Here is a 15,697-nt window from a genome sequence, read left to right as displayed (position 1 = left end):
ATCAAAGCAAGCAAAAAAAAAAAAAAAATGATGCAACCCCCCCTGGGAGACAACTATTCTAATACGACTTTTCTCCGCCCGTCCCAGCAAATGAGCAAGCTCTGTGGCTTGCGGATTCGTGCGAGGCCGCTTGTTTTCCGGAAAAGAAAAAAAAAATGCACGGAGAGAATCCGCCTGCTTCCTGACGTCTGCTTATATAATATCTGATGTGGACGGTGCATGCGTAGACCGGAACGGTTGATTGGTTGCCGAGTCACACTTGGAAACAGATGTCTGGACAACGGACAGAAAGCAGAAGTGGACATTTTTAATAGTGTGACATAGTGGAGATGATGAGCTTTATCATGTTTTGTTTTTTTTCAAATCATATTAGGACACAGACTACAAAATCATGCACAACGTTGTATAGGGGTGCTGCCTGAATCGAGGAATACCCCTTTAATATTTAGTGAAGATCTTGATAAAGATGCCTTCACAGTTTGAGTCCCTGTGGGTTGCATGAACCAGTAAGTAGCCTCGTAACTAAAAACTACATTGTTGAGCGTATGAGTTGAGCATTGAGATTCACACAAAGGAACAATCTAACTCAAAGTAGCAGTAGAGTGAAAAAAGTTGACTTTCTATGCCTATTTGGGTTTCATTGTATCCATTAAACCATATCCTTAGACTTAGACTTAGACTTGGACAAACTTTATTGAGCCACAAGGGAAATTGTTCAACACAGTTGCTCAGTTTCAAAGGATGGAAAGGGTAAGGATGGAAAGGATAATGCAGGTATTATGTGGACTAAAAATGTACCATAGTAGCAATATGAAATATAACATATATGTAATATTTACATATTATATATACAGTATATAATACATATATACTGATATATTATATTATTATATTATATCATATTTTTATATAATATATACAATGTATAACAAATCCCAATTACCATGTACAATATTACAGTAAGTATTTATTTTTTATTTTATTTCTATTTATTTATTTATTATTTTTTATATATATATATATATATATATATATATATATATATATATATATATATATATATATATATATATATATATATATATATATATATATATATATATATATATATATATATATATATTTACATGTATATTATAATTGTATTTACAATCTGCAAAGTAAGTGAAAATACCGTGCAAAATGTCACAAAATGCCACAAATTTAGTCAGCCATTTTGAATATTCCGCTCCGAATATATTCGGCTATTTTCGCAGATTGACGTCACAATAGTACAGCTTCTGCACTCTGACCATATTATCAGATCAGTCGTACTGGAAATATGCTAAAATTGGAACGAGATGAGCTGTTTATCATTCACAATCCTTATGTAAGATAAGAACATATATACTTGGCTTTTTTTATGCATTCGAAATCGTAAATAAATACCAAACAATTGAGTCAACAGATCAAGGGTGCTCTCTAAAGATCATAACAATCCTCCATTTACATGTCATGACCTGAAAATTTACCAAATATGAGTGAAAACTGTTGTTATAAGCACCAATGCAGATAGTCTATTTAGCTAATGTTAGCTTACGCTGCTATTGTTGACACACTAAGGTTCTGCTTCGTCTCAAACTTGCTAAAAGTAAATTCTAGATTACAGTTCATTCATCTCTCACCTGGTAGTACACAAATGTGGCCATGGACCGACTTTCACATCCCCAAGGTGGAAAAAGACACTAGTTGCGGCAATTTTTTAAAACCGTTTGTGAGGATTGCGATTAAATCTTCATGTAAACGGACTTATGTGAGCGTCCCGTCGGTCGACATCCCAGCGAGTGTGGAAATATTACAGTAAGTGTTTGTTTTATTATGGTTTATTATGGTTAGTTTGTACGTTTAGCACCTAGCAATAATGCTACATGATGCTATACTGTTTCAATAAAGCTGCATCCGGGTAGCATTTGGGTTCTAAAACTTATTGCTCATCCTCTTTATGTTCGGGCTCAAAAATTTAAGGTCCTGGATCATAATTTTATCAAAGTAATTGTTGTTGACTCTCACAAAATCTGCTTGATTGGCATTTTAGTTGATGGGGAAGGGATCTGTGGTTCCTAACGCTATGTCACGGATCACGTGACTGGCTTCCTCCTTATCTCTCAAAATGGCTTGTGAATGTCTGTGAGATTGTTACTATTTTGATCATATCTATTTATTCACAAACTTTGGAAGTCTTTTGGTGTCATAAATCAGACATACATGATTATAGCTTCAACAAAGAGGCAGCTTGTTTTTCCACTCTACTGGTACTTATAGGTATCTAATAGATTTGTGTACTATAGTTTGAAAATAAACACTCAAAATTTCATAATTGTCTGTGAAAAAAAAAAGTTCATCCATCATCCATAAGTGTGATCGGCCAATACCAATCCTGATCACATATATTAACTGTGACATTTATCATGTATTTACGGTAAGAGCTCATGGCTAATGAGAGTTTAACAATATCAACAATATTTAAACTAGTTCCTTATTCTCTTTTATTACATACAATTGTTTGAACAAAAAGTAAAAACTACTATAAACTATTATTTTAAATCCTAGGTTTTTGCCCTCTTCGTCCTCCTCAGTTCAAAGGAATTATTGCCTGAGTCTGTAAACATTAACAAAAACAATTTTGAAAAAATAAAAAATAAACTCTAGACATAATCATGCTAGTATCGATAATATACGGATACTAGCCTTGGTATCAACACAATCTAACTCGATATCTAACTCGTATTAATTTGCATTCTTACTTTCTGCTGTAACATGCTTCTATCTACACTTCGTAAACTTTACTTAACAATTATTTCTTAGTATTCTTTAAAGCTAGTTTAGTAGTTAGCTTAGCTATTAGCATGCTTGCGCTTGGCTTGCTCTCTCAATGTGTAACATGTATAGCCTCTTCCTCCAGTGATGATGGTACTTAAGACACTAAGAAATTAAGTTAATTTGCTGTAATGGAGGTGATTATTGTTAGCTTCAGAGGAGCGGCTGTACACTGTGTATGGCGATACATTATTAGCTACTAGACGCTTGTTAGCCGGGGGACTAAAAATAAATACAGTGCCCGCCAGAGGGGATAGGCGTGTGTGATCGGCTTTAAAAACCATGTCAATCACATACTTTTTCACAAAAATCGTCCGATACTGATCGGTGGCCGATCGATCAGCATATCTCTAATTATAGTATTTCATTTGAACTTTGGTACTGATAGGGGTGCACCAGAAAAATGTATTCACATCGCGATTGTCATTCATCCTGATTCTAAATCAATTCATAATATTCAAAAATGTATATTAAAAAATGTTAAACTAAAAAATTCGTAGAAATTTTATACATTTTTTAAATAAATTTTAGGCCATCTCTATGCAACCAGAAGGAGCTTTTCTAACCTGTAACCTGCTTTGAAAAAGTTTCATTAGAACTGTTATGCCAAACAAAACACTGCGAGAATCGGATTGAATCGAGAATCGATACAGATCGGTGGCCGATCGATCGGCATATCTCTAATTATAGTATTTAATTTGAACTTTGGTACTGATAGGAGTGCACCAAAAATCGATTCACATCTGAATTGCGATCGTTATTCATACCGATTCTAAATCGATTCATAATTTTCAAAAATATATTTTTAAAAAAAATGTTTACGAAAAAAAGTGTAGAAATGTTATCAATTTTAAAAAGACATTTTCTGCCATTTCCATGCAACTAGAAGGAGGTTTTCGAACCTGTAACTTGCTTTGACAAGTTTCATTACAACTGTTATGCTAAACAAAACATTGCAAGAATCGGTTTCAATCGAGAATCGATTCTACAGCAAATCGTCACCCCAGGAATCGGAATCGGATCGAATCGTTAGGTGCCCAAACTATTATTTCCCTAATTGTTATGCACACATGTCAACATTTGCATTTGGAAACTTTCCAGAAAATAAAAGAACATGCAGCTGGGATAGGCTCCAGCACCCCCCGCGACCCCGACAGGGACAAGCGGTAGAAAATGAATGGATGGATGAGAGGATAGTAAGAGAAATCCCAGCAGAGCACCCAAATGATTTTTCATTGTCATGTATACGGGAGTGCAGGTACGAAGTCATCCTTATACTGCTAACAGCCACGAGGAGAGATAGTTGCATTGTATGCTGGGATTGTTATGATATGCTGTGATGTACTCCCGCCCAAAGCCGTGTGTAGAGAATGTATGGCCAGCTCAGTTTCCAAGTTGGTAGCAAACATGGCACCCCGAGGGGCTTTTGACCAATCATTTAGTAGATCTTTTGGCCATACTCCCTCTGGTTGGTCAAAAGTGTGACTACAGGGCGCCATGTTTGCTACCAACCTTAGTCTCTATACAGCCAACCAGTCGTTACCGTGGGAACTGCACTTTGTAGTTTTGCATTCATGATCATTATGGTGCAGTGACGTTGTCGTCGTCATGCGTCTATTCTGGAAGCAGCTCCTTTTTAGACTTGCGCGGCGGCCAAACTGCTGCGCCGCATTTGTTTTATTACGCTTGTTGACATGTGGTTCGATGGCTTGGGTCTGCGCGGATCCTGAAAAGCCGCAACTTTGCCTTTGTAAAGTCAAACCCTCGAGCTAAAGCGGACCCGGCTGAGGTCCCTGAGGACCCTCGAGCAGCAGGTCCACTTGGCTCGCCGAGTCCTCTCCTCTCCTGTTATTTTAAACTTCCAATCTTATTGACTTAGGACGGGATCACGCTGGAATGTTATTCATCCAAACATTTCAGCTCTGCCGACAGAAATAACGCAGCCCTGAGATTTTGGGAGTCTTCATTTAAGTAGTTTAAAAAAAAAAAAAAAGGTGAGAGTCTTCACATTCCAAGTAAGGAGATTTTATCAGCGATGCGGACTTTGGTTATCATAACATCTAAAAGGCGTTCTCTCCCTGGATTTTTTCCGCATTCCATTAAGGTGAAGCAGTTTCCCTGCAAGTCAATCTGCCACCAAACCAAAGCAGCTCTAAAAAATAAAAATAAAAAATTAAAAAGGCGTCATTTATCCTGGTTATTACTGTACATTTATCTTCGACATTTGTGCAGCAGCGCTGAAGCAGAAAAAATGTCAGGAATTGTTTCTTATCAAGATCCGAGTGAGTCAGTCAGCCAAACACTCGGCCTTTGACCCCGCCTCCTCTAAGACTTTAGGACGGTGGACTCTCCGTGACATATGATGTCACTTTCTGCGTTTCTGTGTGTTGTTTGCATCTTTCTCAGCAACGTCTGTGTCTTTTAAAACAGCTAACGCTACAAAGCACTGCAATACAGCAGGTCTGGGTTGGATTGTGCCTCATCCCGCACTTAGATCGCGAGTAAAGAATGCACTACTGACCTGATAAGTCCGAAAGCGAAAGAGATGATACAGTACTATCTGCTGACAGATGCTACCTAGGTGGTTGTTTGAGCACACTGCAGCTAGTCCTGGATAGTCCTACTCCGACCGAGTAGGACTATCCGTCAGTCACACACAGGATTCTCACAGCCAAAATACAACCTTATGTCCTCAAACATGCAACATTTTCTGTGCATCTGAGCATTTTATGTGCTTTATTGTCCTTTTAGGGAGGAGGTCGGCAACCCGCGGCTGTAGAGCCACATGCGGCTCTTGAGCGGCGCCCTGGTGGCTCCATGGACCTTTTTTTAAAAATGAATGGGAATGGGAAAAAAATAATAATTTTGTTGTACTATGGTTTCAGTAGGAGGACAAACACGAAACTAACCTTCCTAATTGTTAGCAAGCCCACTGTTTAATATGTTTGTGCTTATGACTCACTGATGAGAGTATTTGGCGAGCACCATTTTGTCCTACCATTTTCAGCGGTCTTTGAACTCACCGTTGTGTAGACTGTGACTCAACAGTTTGTTTACATGCACAACTTTCTCCCACGCTGCCACAGAAAGACGTGTTTTATGCCACTCCTTCTGTGTTTCATTTTGTCCAACAAACGTTTTGTACTGTGCGTGAATGCACAAAGGTGAGCTTTGTTGATGTTATTGACTTGTTGGAGTGCTAATCAGGCTTATTTGGTCAATGCATGACTGCTAACATGCTATTTAGGCTATCTGTACGTACAGATTGCGTCATTATGCCTCGTTGGTAGGTATATTTGAGCTCATTTAATTTCCTTTACTTATGTCCTCTTTGTATTTAGTTTATTTTTCCATGTTTAATGACACATTATCTGTATGTAATATTGGCTGCATTTCTGATAGTGCCATGTTGTTCCAGACCACAGCAAACCTTAGCCAGCTTGCAAAGATTGTAATAAATCCATTAGAAGAATGCGGCCTGCCGTTTCCTTAAACTTGGACGTACACATCTATAACCTTTGGCCATTCTAAGGTGAGTGCTGAGTTATCTCACCCTCTCAGAAGTTTTACTAATGTTTTCCAATGTTGTAAAAATGTCTTTTCTGTCAACTAAGATTTGCGTCAGCCTGCGACACATACTCATTTTGATAGTAGGTTAATTTAGCTAATTAGTCACTTACATCATGTGTTGCCATCATCCATCCATCCATTTTCTACCGCTTGTCCCGTTCGGGGTCACGGGGGTGCTGGAGCCCACTTATACAATAATTTTATTTTTGTGCGGCTCCAGACAGATTACTTTTTTGTATTTTTGGTCCAATATGGCTCTTTCAACATTTTGGGTTGCCGACCCCTGTTTTAGGGGTACTATTCTTGTCACTGGGGGTGCCATTTGCACCTTAAGGGACAACAACTGCATTCCTGGCGGAGTGTGGTGTTTATTATGTCAGCAATAAAAACATCCTTGTGTGACTTTGGGATGCAGAATACAATTTTCAAAGTAAGAAAGGCAGCAAAATGTGCGGGGAAAATGCAGTATGTTGTCTTTTATCGTCACATTGTACCCTAAGGAACAGCAATTACACAGTTATGCTCATTGTGTTGGTTTTAATGTAATGTTTTGCTGCTAGGTTGATTTTGCATTTATCAAAACACTAAACACAGATTTTTAAAGTAGAAAAAACTGTCAAACGTGAGATTTTTTTCTTCACTTTGGATGGCACAAACTGCATAAATTAAAGATTTTCTGCATAAAAGTTGTTGCTAAGCTTTAACAATTTAAAGTTTGGACTTAGAGACTTAGAACTAGGAAAGGTACATAAAAAAGTGCAATAATTAGTCTTTGTTATCAGACTGTACCTTCAAAATGGACGAATGTAGCACCATTTCTGGCACAGTAATGTTTATTATGTAGGTTTTAATCTGTGATATTAGATTTGCAATTATTAAAACACTAAAGATATCTTAGAGTAGGAAAAGCAGTCAAAAATGTGAAATGGGGTGCGTTTTTGATCCATTTTAATGGAGCAAACAGCATAAATGGAATATTTTTTTCACAAAAGTAAGTACTAAGGTTTTGACTTAGGGAGGTCTTTTTAGAGCTGAAAAAATTACATTAAAGTGCATTAATTTGTATCATTATAGCAGATTGTACTTTAAGGGACACACTTATATTCATTGTGTAGGCTTTAAATATTAAATGTTGCTGTGATATCGGATTTGCATTTATTAAAACACTAAAACATAATCCAGTTGGACTTTTAAAAGTTAAAAAAAAAAAAACAGTCAAACTAGTGAGATAGTGAGCATTTTTTAAATCAATTTTAATGGAGCAAACGGCATAAATTGAATATTTTCTGCATAAATGTTGGTGCTAATTAACGTTTTGACTTAGAGAGTTATTTTCAGAGCCAAAAAGTTACATTCAAGTGCAATAATGGACTACAGTCGGTCCATTTATGGCACACTTATGTTCTTTATGTAGGTTTTATATCTTATAGTTGCTCCTATGCTGGGTTTGCAATTGTGAAAACACATTAACGCAGGAAAACAGTCAAACATGTGAGATTTATGGTACATTTTACTGGCAAAAACGGCATAAATTTAATGATGTATTCATTAAAGTTGTTGCTAATTAAAGTTTTGACTTAGGGAGGTCATTTTACAGCTGTAAAAATTGCATTAAAGTGCAATAATGAGTCTTATTAGCAGAATCTGCCTTACATACCTTACTTACAGGGACATAAATGGATTACTGTAGCTGCATTTATGGAACACTTATGTTCATTGTGTGGGTTTTAAACCATGGATGTTGCTGCTGTATTGGATTTGCATTTATTTAAACACTAAAAACATCCAAGTTGGACTTTAAAAGTTGAAAAATCAATCCAACGTGTCAGATTTATTATCCATTTTAACCAGGAAAACTGCATAAATTGAATATTTTCTGCACACAAGTTGGTGCTAATGAACGTTTTGACGAAGGGAAGTCTGGAAAAGTTACATTAAAGTGCAATAACTAGGTGTTATCACTTATGCCTTAAAATGGACTACTGTAACTATCATTGAAAACATCAAGGTCATGTCCTCTGTATTTTTTTAAGTGACAAGAAGAAAATTATATGACTGACTGCAAATGTACTTTGTGTAGCACAGTGTACAACACCATGCGGTAGATCATCCTCTCACAATATACGATCTTTGGTCATGCACAGCTCGCAACGACTTCAACAACGTAACGCAGTGAAGTCCACTTTTACTTTAAATATTATCCGATCCGAAATGTGCTGTCAACATAACATTAGCAATAAATAATACTGACGTAACTCCTAATGAAATTGATGTGCAACGCTGTCGGTATTAGAAGTGGGAATCTTTGGCCACCTCACGATTCGATTACGATTACGATTCAGGAGGTACGATATGATTAAAAATTGATTATTGATGCATCTTTAATTTATGTATATTGATGCAGTTTTACATTCCTTTTCACTAAAAAAACAACTTTAAAAAGTGCATTTGAAATAAGAAACTTTGATTACGATAAATAAATCGATTATCGATTTTTGACGTTTACTAATCGATTCTATAACCGTCTTTGTCCGAATTGCGATGCATTTAAAAATCTATTATTTTCCCCACCTCGAGTCGGTATAATACCGCTGTCGTGTCAGTCAGGTGCCGCCCCGCCCTAAGTGCAGAACATGCGCTCTGCGTTGGGCTTCACGATGAGTGGGGGCCCCGTTTTGCGTGAAGAAGCACATTCAAGTGTAAATTATTGAATGACAAGGCGCTTCATATAAAATTTTACCCCAACCGTATTCCTGGCCACGTCTTGCTCTGTCACTGATTAGAATCCATCCCTCCATCCATTTTCTACCGTTTGTCCCTTTTGGGGTCGCGGGGGGTGCTGTAGTCTTATCTCAGTTCCATTCGGGCGGTAGGCGGGGTACACCCTGGACAAGTCGCAGGGCCAACACAGATAGACAGACAACATTCACACTAGGGCAGCAACAACTAATCGATTACATTGATTGAAATCAATTATAAAAAAATAGTTGCCAATTAATTTAGTCATCGATTCGTTTGATCTATGCCATGCGCATGCGCAGAGGCTACTTTTTATTTTATTTTTAATTTTTTTTTATAAACCTTTATTCATAAACTGCAACATTTACAAACAGCTGAGAAACAATAATCAAATAAGTATGGTGTCAGTATGCTGGGTTTTTTTTCCAATAAAATACTGGAAAGGATAGAAATGTAGTTTGTCTCTTTTATCCGATTATTAATCGATTAATCGGAGTAATAATTGACAGATGAACCGATTATCAAATTAGTTGTTCATTTATAAACTGCAACATTTACAAACAGCTGAGAAACAATAATCAAAATAAGTATGGTGCCAGTATGCTGTTTGTTTGTTTTTTCAAAAAAATACTGGAAAGGATAGAAATGTAGTTTGTCTCTTTTATCCGATTATTAATCGATTAATCGAAGTAATAATCGACAGATTAATCGATTATCAAATTAGTTGTTAGTTGCAGCCCTAATTCACACTCACACTCACCTACCAGGGCCAATTTAGTGTTGCCAATTAACATATCCTCGGAGTACCGGAGGGAACCCACGCAGAAAGTAATAAAAAAAAAGAAGTAAAAGTACCAATGATTGTCACACACGCTATAGGTGTGGTGAAATTAACCTCTGCATTTGACCCATCCCCTTGTTTATCCCCCTGGAAAGTGAGGGGAGCAGTGAGCAGCAGCGGTGACCACGCCCAGGAATCATTTTTGGTGAAAGAGCCTGGCGATCGAACCCAGGACCTTTGTATTGTGAGGCACATGCACTAACCCCTGTAATATGAAGACACATTTTCCACCTTTGGTGGGCGTCATCTTTGAATAGCAGGTCTTGGGTTTGACTCCCGGTCGCATAAGACACTTCGGTATGGTTTTTAAATTTATGTTTCAAAGATGTTAAAATAAATTAATATGCGAAACTTCATCATATTAATAAAAAAAATGGACTGATTGTCAAATACACTACCGTTCAAAAGTTTGGGGTCACATTGAAATGTCCTTATTTTTGAAGGAAAAGCACTGTACTTTTCAATGAAGATAACTTTAAACTAGTCTTAACTTTAAAGAAATACACTCTATACATTGCTAATGTGGTCAATGACTATTCTAGCTGCAAATGTCTGGTTTTTGGTGCAATATCTACATAGGTGTATAGAGGCCCATTTCCAGCAACTATCACTCCAGTGTTCTAATGGTACAATGTGTTTGCTCATTGGCTCAGAAGGCTAATTGATGATTAGAAAACCCTTGTGCAATCATGTTCGCACATCTGAAAACAGTTTAGCTCGTTACAGAAGCTACAAAACGGACCTTCCTTTGAGCAGATTGAGTTTCTGGAGCATCACATTTGTGGGGTCAATTAAACGCTCAAAATGGCCAGAAAAAGAAAACTTTCATCTGGAACTCGAAAGTCTATTCTTGTTCTTAGAAATGAAGGCTATTCCACAAAATTGTTTGGGTGACCCCAAACTTTTGAACGGTAGTGTATGTTCGATAATTAAACATGTGATAATTACCTCAATGAAAGCTATTATTATCCATATGGTGCTGGGATTCAAAGCATCTCTTGGATAACCACATTTTTCCATCCATCCATTTTGTACCGCTTGTCCCTTTCGGGGTCACGGTGCTGGAGCCTATCTCAGCTGCATTCGGGCGGAAGGCGGTGTACACCCTGGACAAGTCGCCACCTCATCGCAGGGCCAACACAGATAGACAGACAACATTAACACAGTAGGGTCAATTTAGTGTTGCCAATTAACCTATCCCGGGTCTTTTGAGGTGTGAGGAGTACCCGGAGGGAACCCAGTGACAGGGAGAACATGCAAACTGCCCGGGGTTCGAACCCTTTGTATTGTGAGGCACATGCACTAAACCCTGTACCACCGTGCTGCCTAACCAATTTTTGACCTTGGTGTTTGTCAAATCCTAGTTACGGCCCTGACAGTAGCTCCATTTCTGACATCACCCATGCAGGTTTTAATGATGTTACACTAAAAACATAATAACCCAGTTGGACTTTAGAATGCACAGCACGTCTGTGGAAACAGGGAAAGCAGTCACATGTGGCTTCTAGCCTGCCTTTTTGATCAATCTCAGAGATAATTCCTGTCGAAAAGATAATGTTAAGATTTCTAAGTGACTCATTTAAGATGTTTTTTTTTTTGTTGTTTTTTTTTAAAGGTGGCAAGAGAACTTTAGAAAAAGTATTTTTCAGGCAGTGAGTGTTGATTAAAAAAAAAAAGTGGTTATAATCAGCAGCACTCACCCTCACTTCCATACAGTTTTCCGTTGTTTGCTCCCATTTGAACCGACACATAGTCGAGCACGAAACTCGACCCAAAAAAGGAGCAAAAAAAAAAGAAGAAGGAGTCCAAATCCGAAGCAGAAGCGAGAGTCCAAATAGTTAATCCAGATGTGGACGAGAGGAGGACTCTTTTCTTCTTCCAGCGGTGCAAGACATTTACATCCTGGTTTGTTCTTCTTCTACATCTTAATTTATGCTCTTATCCCTCTTTCTTCCCGTATGTGCGCACATCCAGAATAAAAGAAGGAAGTCGGCAGCACAAAGTAGTGGAGGTGCACTGCAGCTGTTGGAGTGTCTGAATAATAAAATGCGCTGCTGCAGGACGCGAGGAGAAGAGAAACTTGCTGCTGCTCTTCTGGATTTAAAGAGACCGCAGCACTAAAAGAGAAAGCGAAAAAAAAAAAAAAAAAGGATAAAAAAAAAAGCTGTACTTTGCTTTTGCAACAATAGAGGAACATCATAATTACAAGAAGCCCGCTGCGGCGCTAAGTGCTCGTTTGCATTTCAAAGCGATCGAAATAGATTGGCGGTGAGTGCAGTGTCACGACAAATCCTGCAGATGGCGCCGTGCAGGGGAAATGTGTCTATAATTAAGTGGATAAATCAACTGTATAGTAGTGGTGAGTGGTTCGATCCAAATGTCAATTTCGTCGATACCACCAGCTGGGTATCAGATCGAGATTTTCACAAATATTTTGTTATATAGTTGATACAGTACAGTATATTAGAACACAATTAGGGCTATGGTGGGGAAAAACACGGATTTTAACAAGAGACAAAAATAGCTTTTGTTTACTTTTGTTGCTTAAATAATATTGCTTTACAAAACAATTTTATTTTTTTAAATATTTGATAGTAAAATTGTAAACATTCGGGGACACACGCATATCACTTTTTTTTTTTTGGTCCTGTCCAGCTTCTCAGGCAAATCATATAGTTGATGTAGATGCCCATATGAGCTGTACGAATTTACTTTACAAAAGAGAAGTGTGGGATACTTCTCTTATGGTGTTATTTGTATTTGACTTTATTTAAATGGAATTATATTATTATCTGGTGCCGCCGGGATAGAAAGAGGAAAAAAATGAAGACAGAGGGGGAAATTGTGGGGACAAGAGGGGGATAAGACAGAGAGACGGCAAAAACAACAGCAAACACAACAATAACAATAACAACAACAATAGAACAACATCAGCAAATAAGATACGTACAAATATGATGGTAAAAGTGATAGCAAAGAAGCAGTTAGTGAAATAAAAATAATACAGACATGACAATGAACATTATTACACTACAAATGGAGCAATACAAATACCAATAGAAATAGCACTATTGATAATGAATAATAACAATGACCTCTATTATCAACAATACAATTGTTCAGACGCAACAATACATATATGTAATAACTTGAAATACAAAAGAAAGCAGATAAATGGAGGGGAAGAAAGAGAAGCCAACTATATTAACCTTGTAGATTGTTATAGTAACAATAGGTTAAGCTTATCACTCAACAACGTTAATATTGCTTAAGTTTTCCTGCAATTTGTCTTCACAAGCAAACTGTCAGCTTGCATTTATCCGCCTGTTTTGATGCTAAGATAAATGTTATGATGTTGTATTTTATTTTTTATTATACCGTATATGTATTGTGTGCTTTTCTTTTTCTTTGAAATTGTAATTTTACTGCCTTTTTTACATCATGGCCAGGGGACTACAGATGAAAACTAGCCTTCTGGCTAATTCTGGCTTTTTTAACCATGTGTAGTCATGTCTTTATGAAATTGCATTGTCCACTTTGAAATTTGAAACCAATCTTAATCTTAAGGAATTTTCGCAAAGTAGGAATGATTGATTATAAATCAAATATTTTCACAGCTCGAGCATTAAAAAAAAAAAACTGTTTACGTCAAATATGTTTTTCAACATTATAAGATCCCTCTCGACATGAAATAACACCCTCTAGTCACCTTTACACTCCTTTAATCCAATATAAAGTCGTAATGCTTCCTGAGGTTGAGCCAACCAGTGGCTACGATACTGAACAGCACGGTCCCCTCTCGTGTCTAATACTACTATAACATTATTTTTAGTGTATTTATGTTTTTAAAATGCTAAATTTGAGACCAAAACATATTAGAATATGCTGGAAAAAACCCAATGTGTTGATGCTGCAATATTTGAAGCGCTATGTGGCGAGAGACAACTAACTTGTAATGAAGATGCGTGATGGGCAGTAACAAGCTACGTAACTTAACTTTATGTCCAATAACTTGGAGATAGAGTAGCTACTTTTTTAATGAGTAGCTTTTACTTTAGCATAGTTACGTTTGGGTCATGGTAGCAGGGTAGCTTACATCAAAGTTACAAGCTACAAAGAGAGAAAATGGAGTGGCAATCCAGGTTTTAAAAAAAATATGGAAAAATATAATGACCTGGATGTATGAGAACATCCATACAAAAGGAGAAAATCCATGGTGATCGGTTGGGGTTCGTACTATGAGTCAAAATAGGTGGATTGCATATGACGTCACATCCGTTTTTCTTCTTCGTGGCTAATTCACTCGATGGTCAAGCTGCTATAACATAGCATTGAAACAAGTGAAAGTAGAGTGAGTGTAGAGTTTGAGTAGAAAATAACATATTGCTGTTCTTTTCTTGGGTGTTCCAATCGTTCAAATAGAGAAAAGAAAGAGTTTTCATAGTCGTGAAAAAGTGGTTCATAAAGGTCATAAAGTCAGGGGAAAAAACAAAAGTGCATGGGAGAAAATGCCTCTTAAATATATCACTTTCCTCATCTTGTGGACTACAAACGGACCATGCTTGTGTCTGCAGCGATCACTTTGTAAAAAGTTTGTTTGAACAATTGATTTGTTTAAGAACCTTTCTGTGATGCAATCAAGTTTATTTTTTACTATATTAGTAGTGTTAAAGAGCAGAACTTAACGTAAAAAAGGACACTAGATCGCATTAGTTTGTGTTCTTTTGTGATTGCGATGCCTAAATATAACTATAAAGACCTGCATGTGCAAATAAACCAACGTCAAGTCCTAGTAATAAATATTTTAATTGTTTGTCCAATCCACCGTATTTTTCGTTCTCTATTTTCATAACAGAAACTAAAATCTTAGTTGTTGTTTCACAGAGATGCCAAGTGCTTTACTTGACACGGATGACCACATTATAGTGTCTTTGGTGGCATTTGTTACCATCAAGAAAATATCCTTAACAGTATTAATAAACCAGGGGCCGTACTTATCAAGCTTCTTAGAGTGCCATTTTACACTTAAGTCCTGAGAATTTGCGAAATTTAGTCCTACTCTCAAACTTAAGAATAAAAGCTTTTTATCAACGTTCTTAAGTCTAAGAATCACTCCTACTCTCCACGATATTTAAGAGACCTTCAGAGGTGTCTTAAGTGGTTAGGAGTTGCCAGCAGGGGATGGCACTGAGGCGAGAGAGACGTGCGCGAACGTTCAGGGAACGGAAGAATGTTTGGTTTTTTTTGATGACGAGCAGCTGATCAAACGGTATCGTTTAGACAGAGCGGATATTATTTTTGTCACAGATTTAATACTTTTCGATTCCTTGTTGATTTCTGCATGTGTCTGCAGTGGGCTAGTATATATAGAGCCACCCACACCAGTTTCAAATTAGTTGCCTAATTAATGAATTGGAAAGAAAATGTTATGACAGTAGCGTATGTGTGTGGCCGTGAGGTGAGTGACGTCAGTGAGTGTGTGGGCGATAGAAGAGAGGGAGCGGTAGCGTGAGTGCCGGCGGGGACTAGTTTGTTTTGTATTATTTTGTAGTTTATTGTCAAAATATACACTCCCATTGTCCACTTAAATATTTCCAAGATATTTCTTTATTCTTAGACAACGGATTCCCTTCCGTGATTGGTCATTTCTATGGACACAGAAATGACGTCACCTAAAATTCCGTTTACGGC

General features: G+C 37.3%; 1 protein-coding gene across 1 annotated transcript in view; it reads right to left on the bottom strand.

The window, feature by feature from the left end:
• Nucleotides 1–12,029, bottom strand: part of si:dkey-192l18.9 (F-box/LRR-repeat protein 7) — a 58,165-nt gene extending 46,136 nt beyond the window's left edge. The window contains exon 1 of the mRNA XM_062021039.1: nt 11,707–12,029. Coding sequence (XP_061877023.1) covers nt 11,707–11,743 — 37 coding nt within the window. The 5' untranslated portion in view covers nt 11,744–12,029. The remainder of the gene's footprint in view (nt 1–11,706) is intronic.
• Nucleotides 12,030–15,697: the final 3,668 nt, after the last annotated feature.

The sequence above is a fragment of the Entelurus aequoreus genome, linkage group LG15, assembly GCF_033978785.1.
Source record: "Entelurus aequoreus isolate RoL-2023_Sb linkage group LG15, RoL_Eaeq_v1.1, whole genome shotgun sequence".
NCBI lineage: Eukaryota > Metazoa > Chordata > Actinopteri > Syngnathiformes > Syngnathidae > Entelurus > Entelurus aequoreus.
The sequence above is the reverse complement of the archived record's forward strand: the minus strand, read 5'-3'. Positions and strand labels throughout refer to the sequence as shown.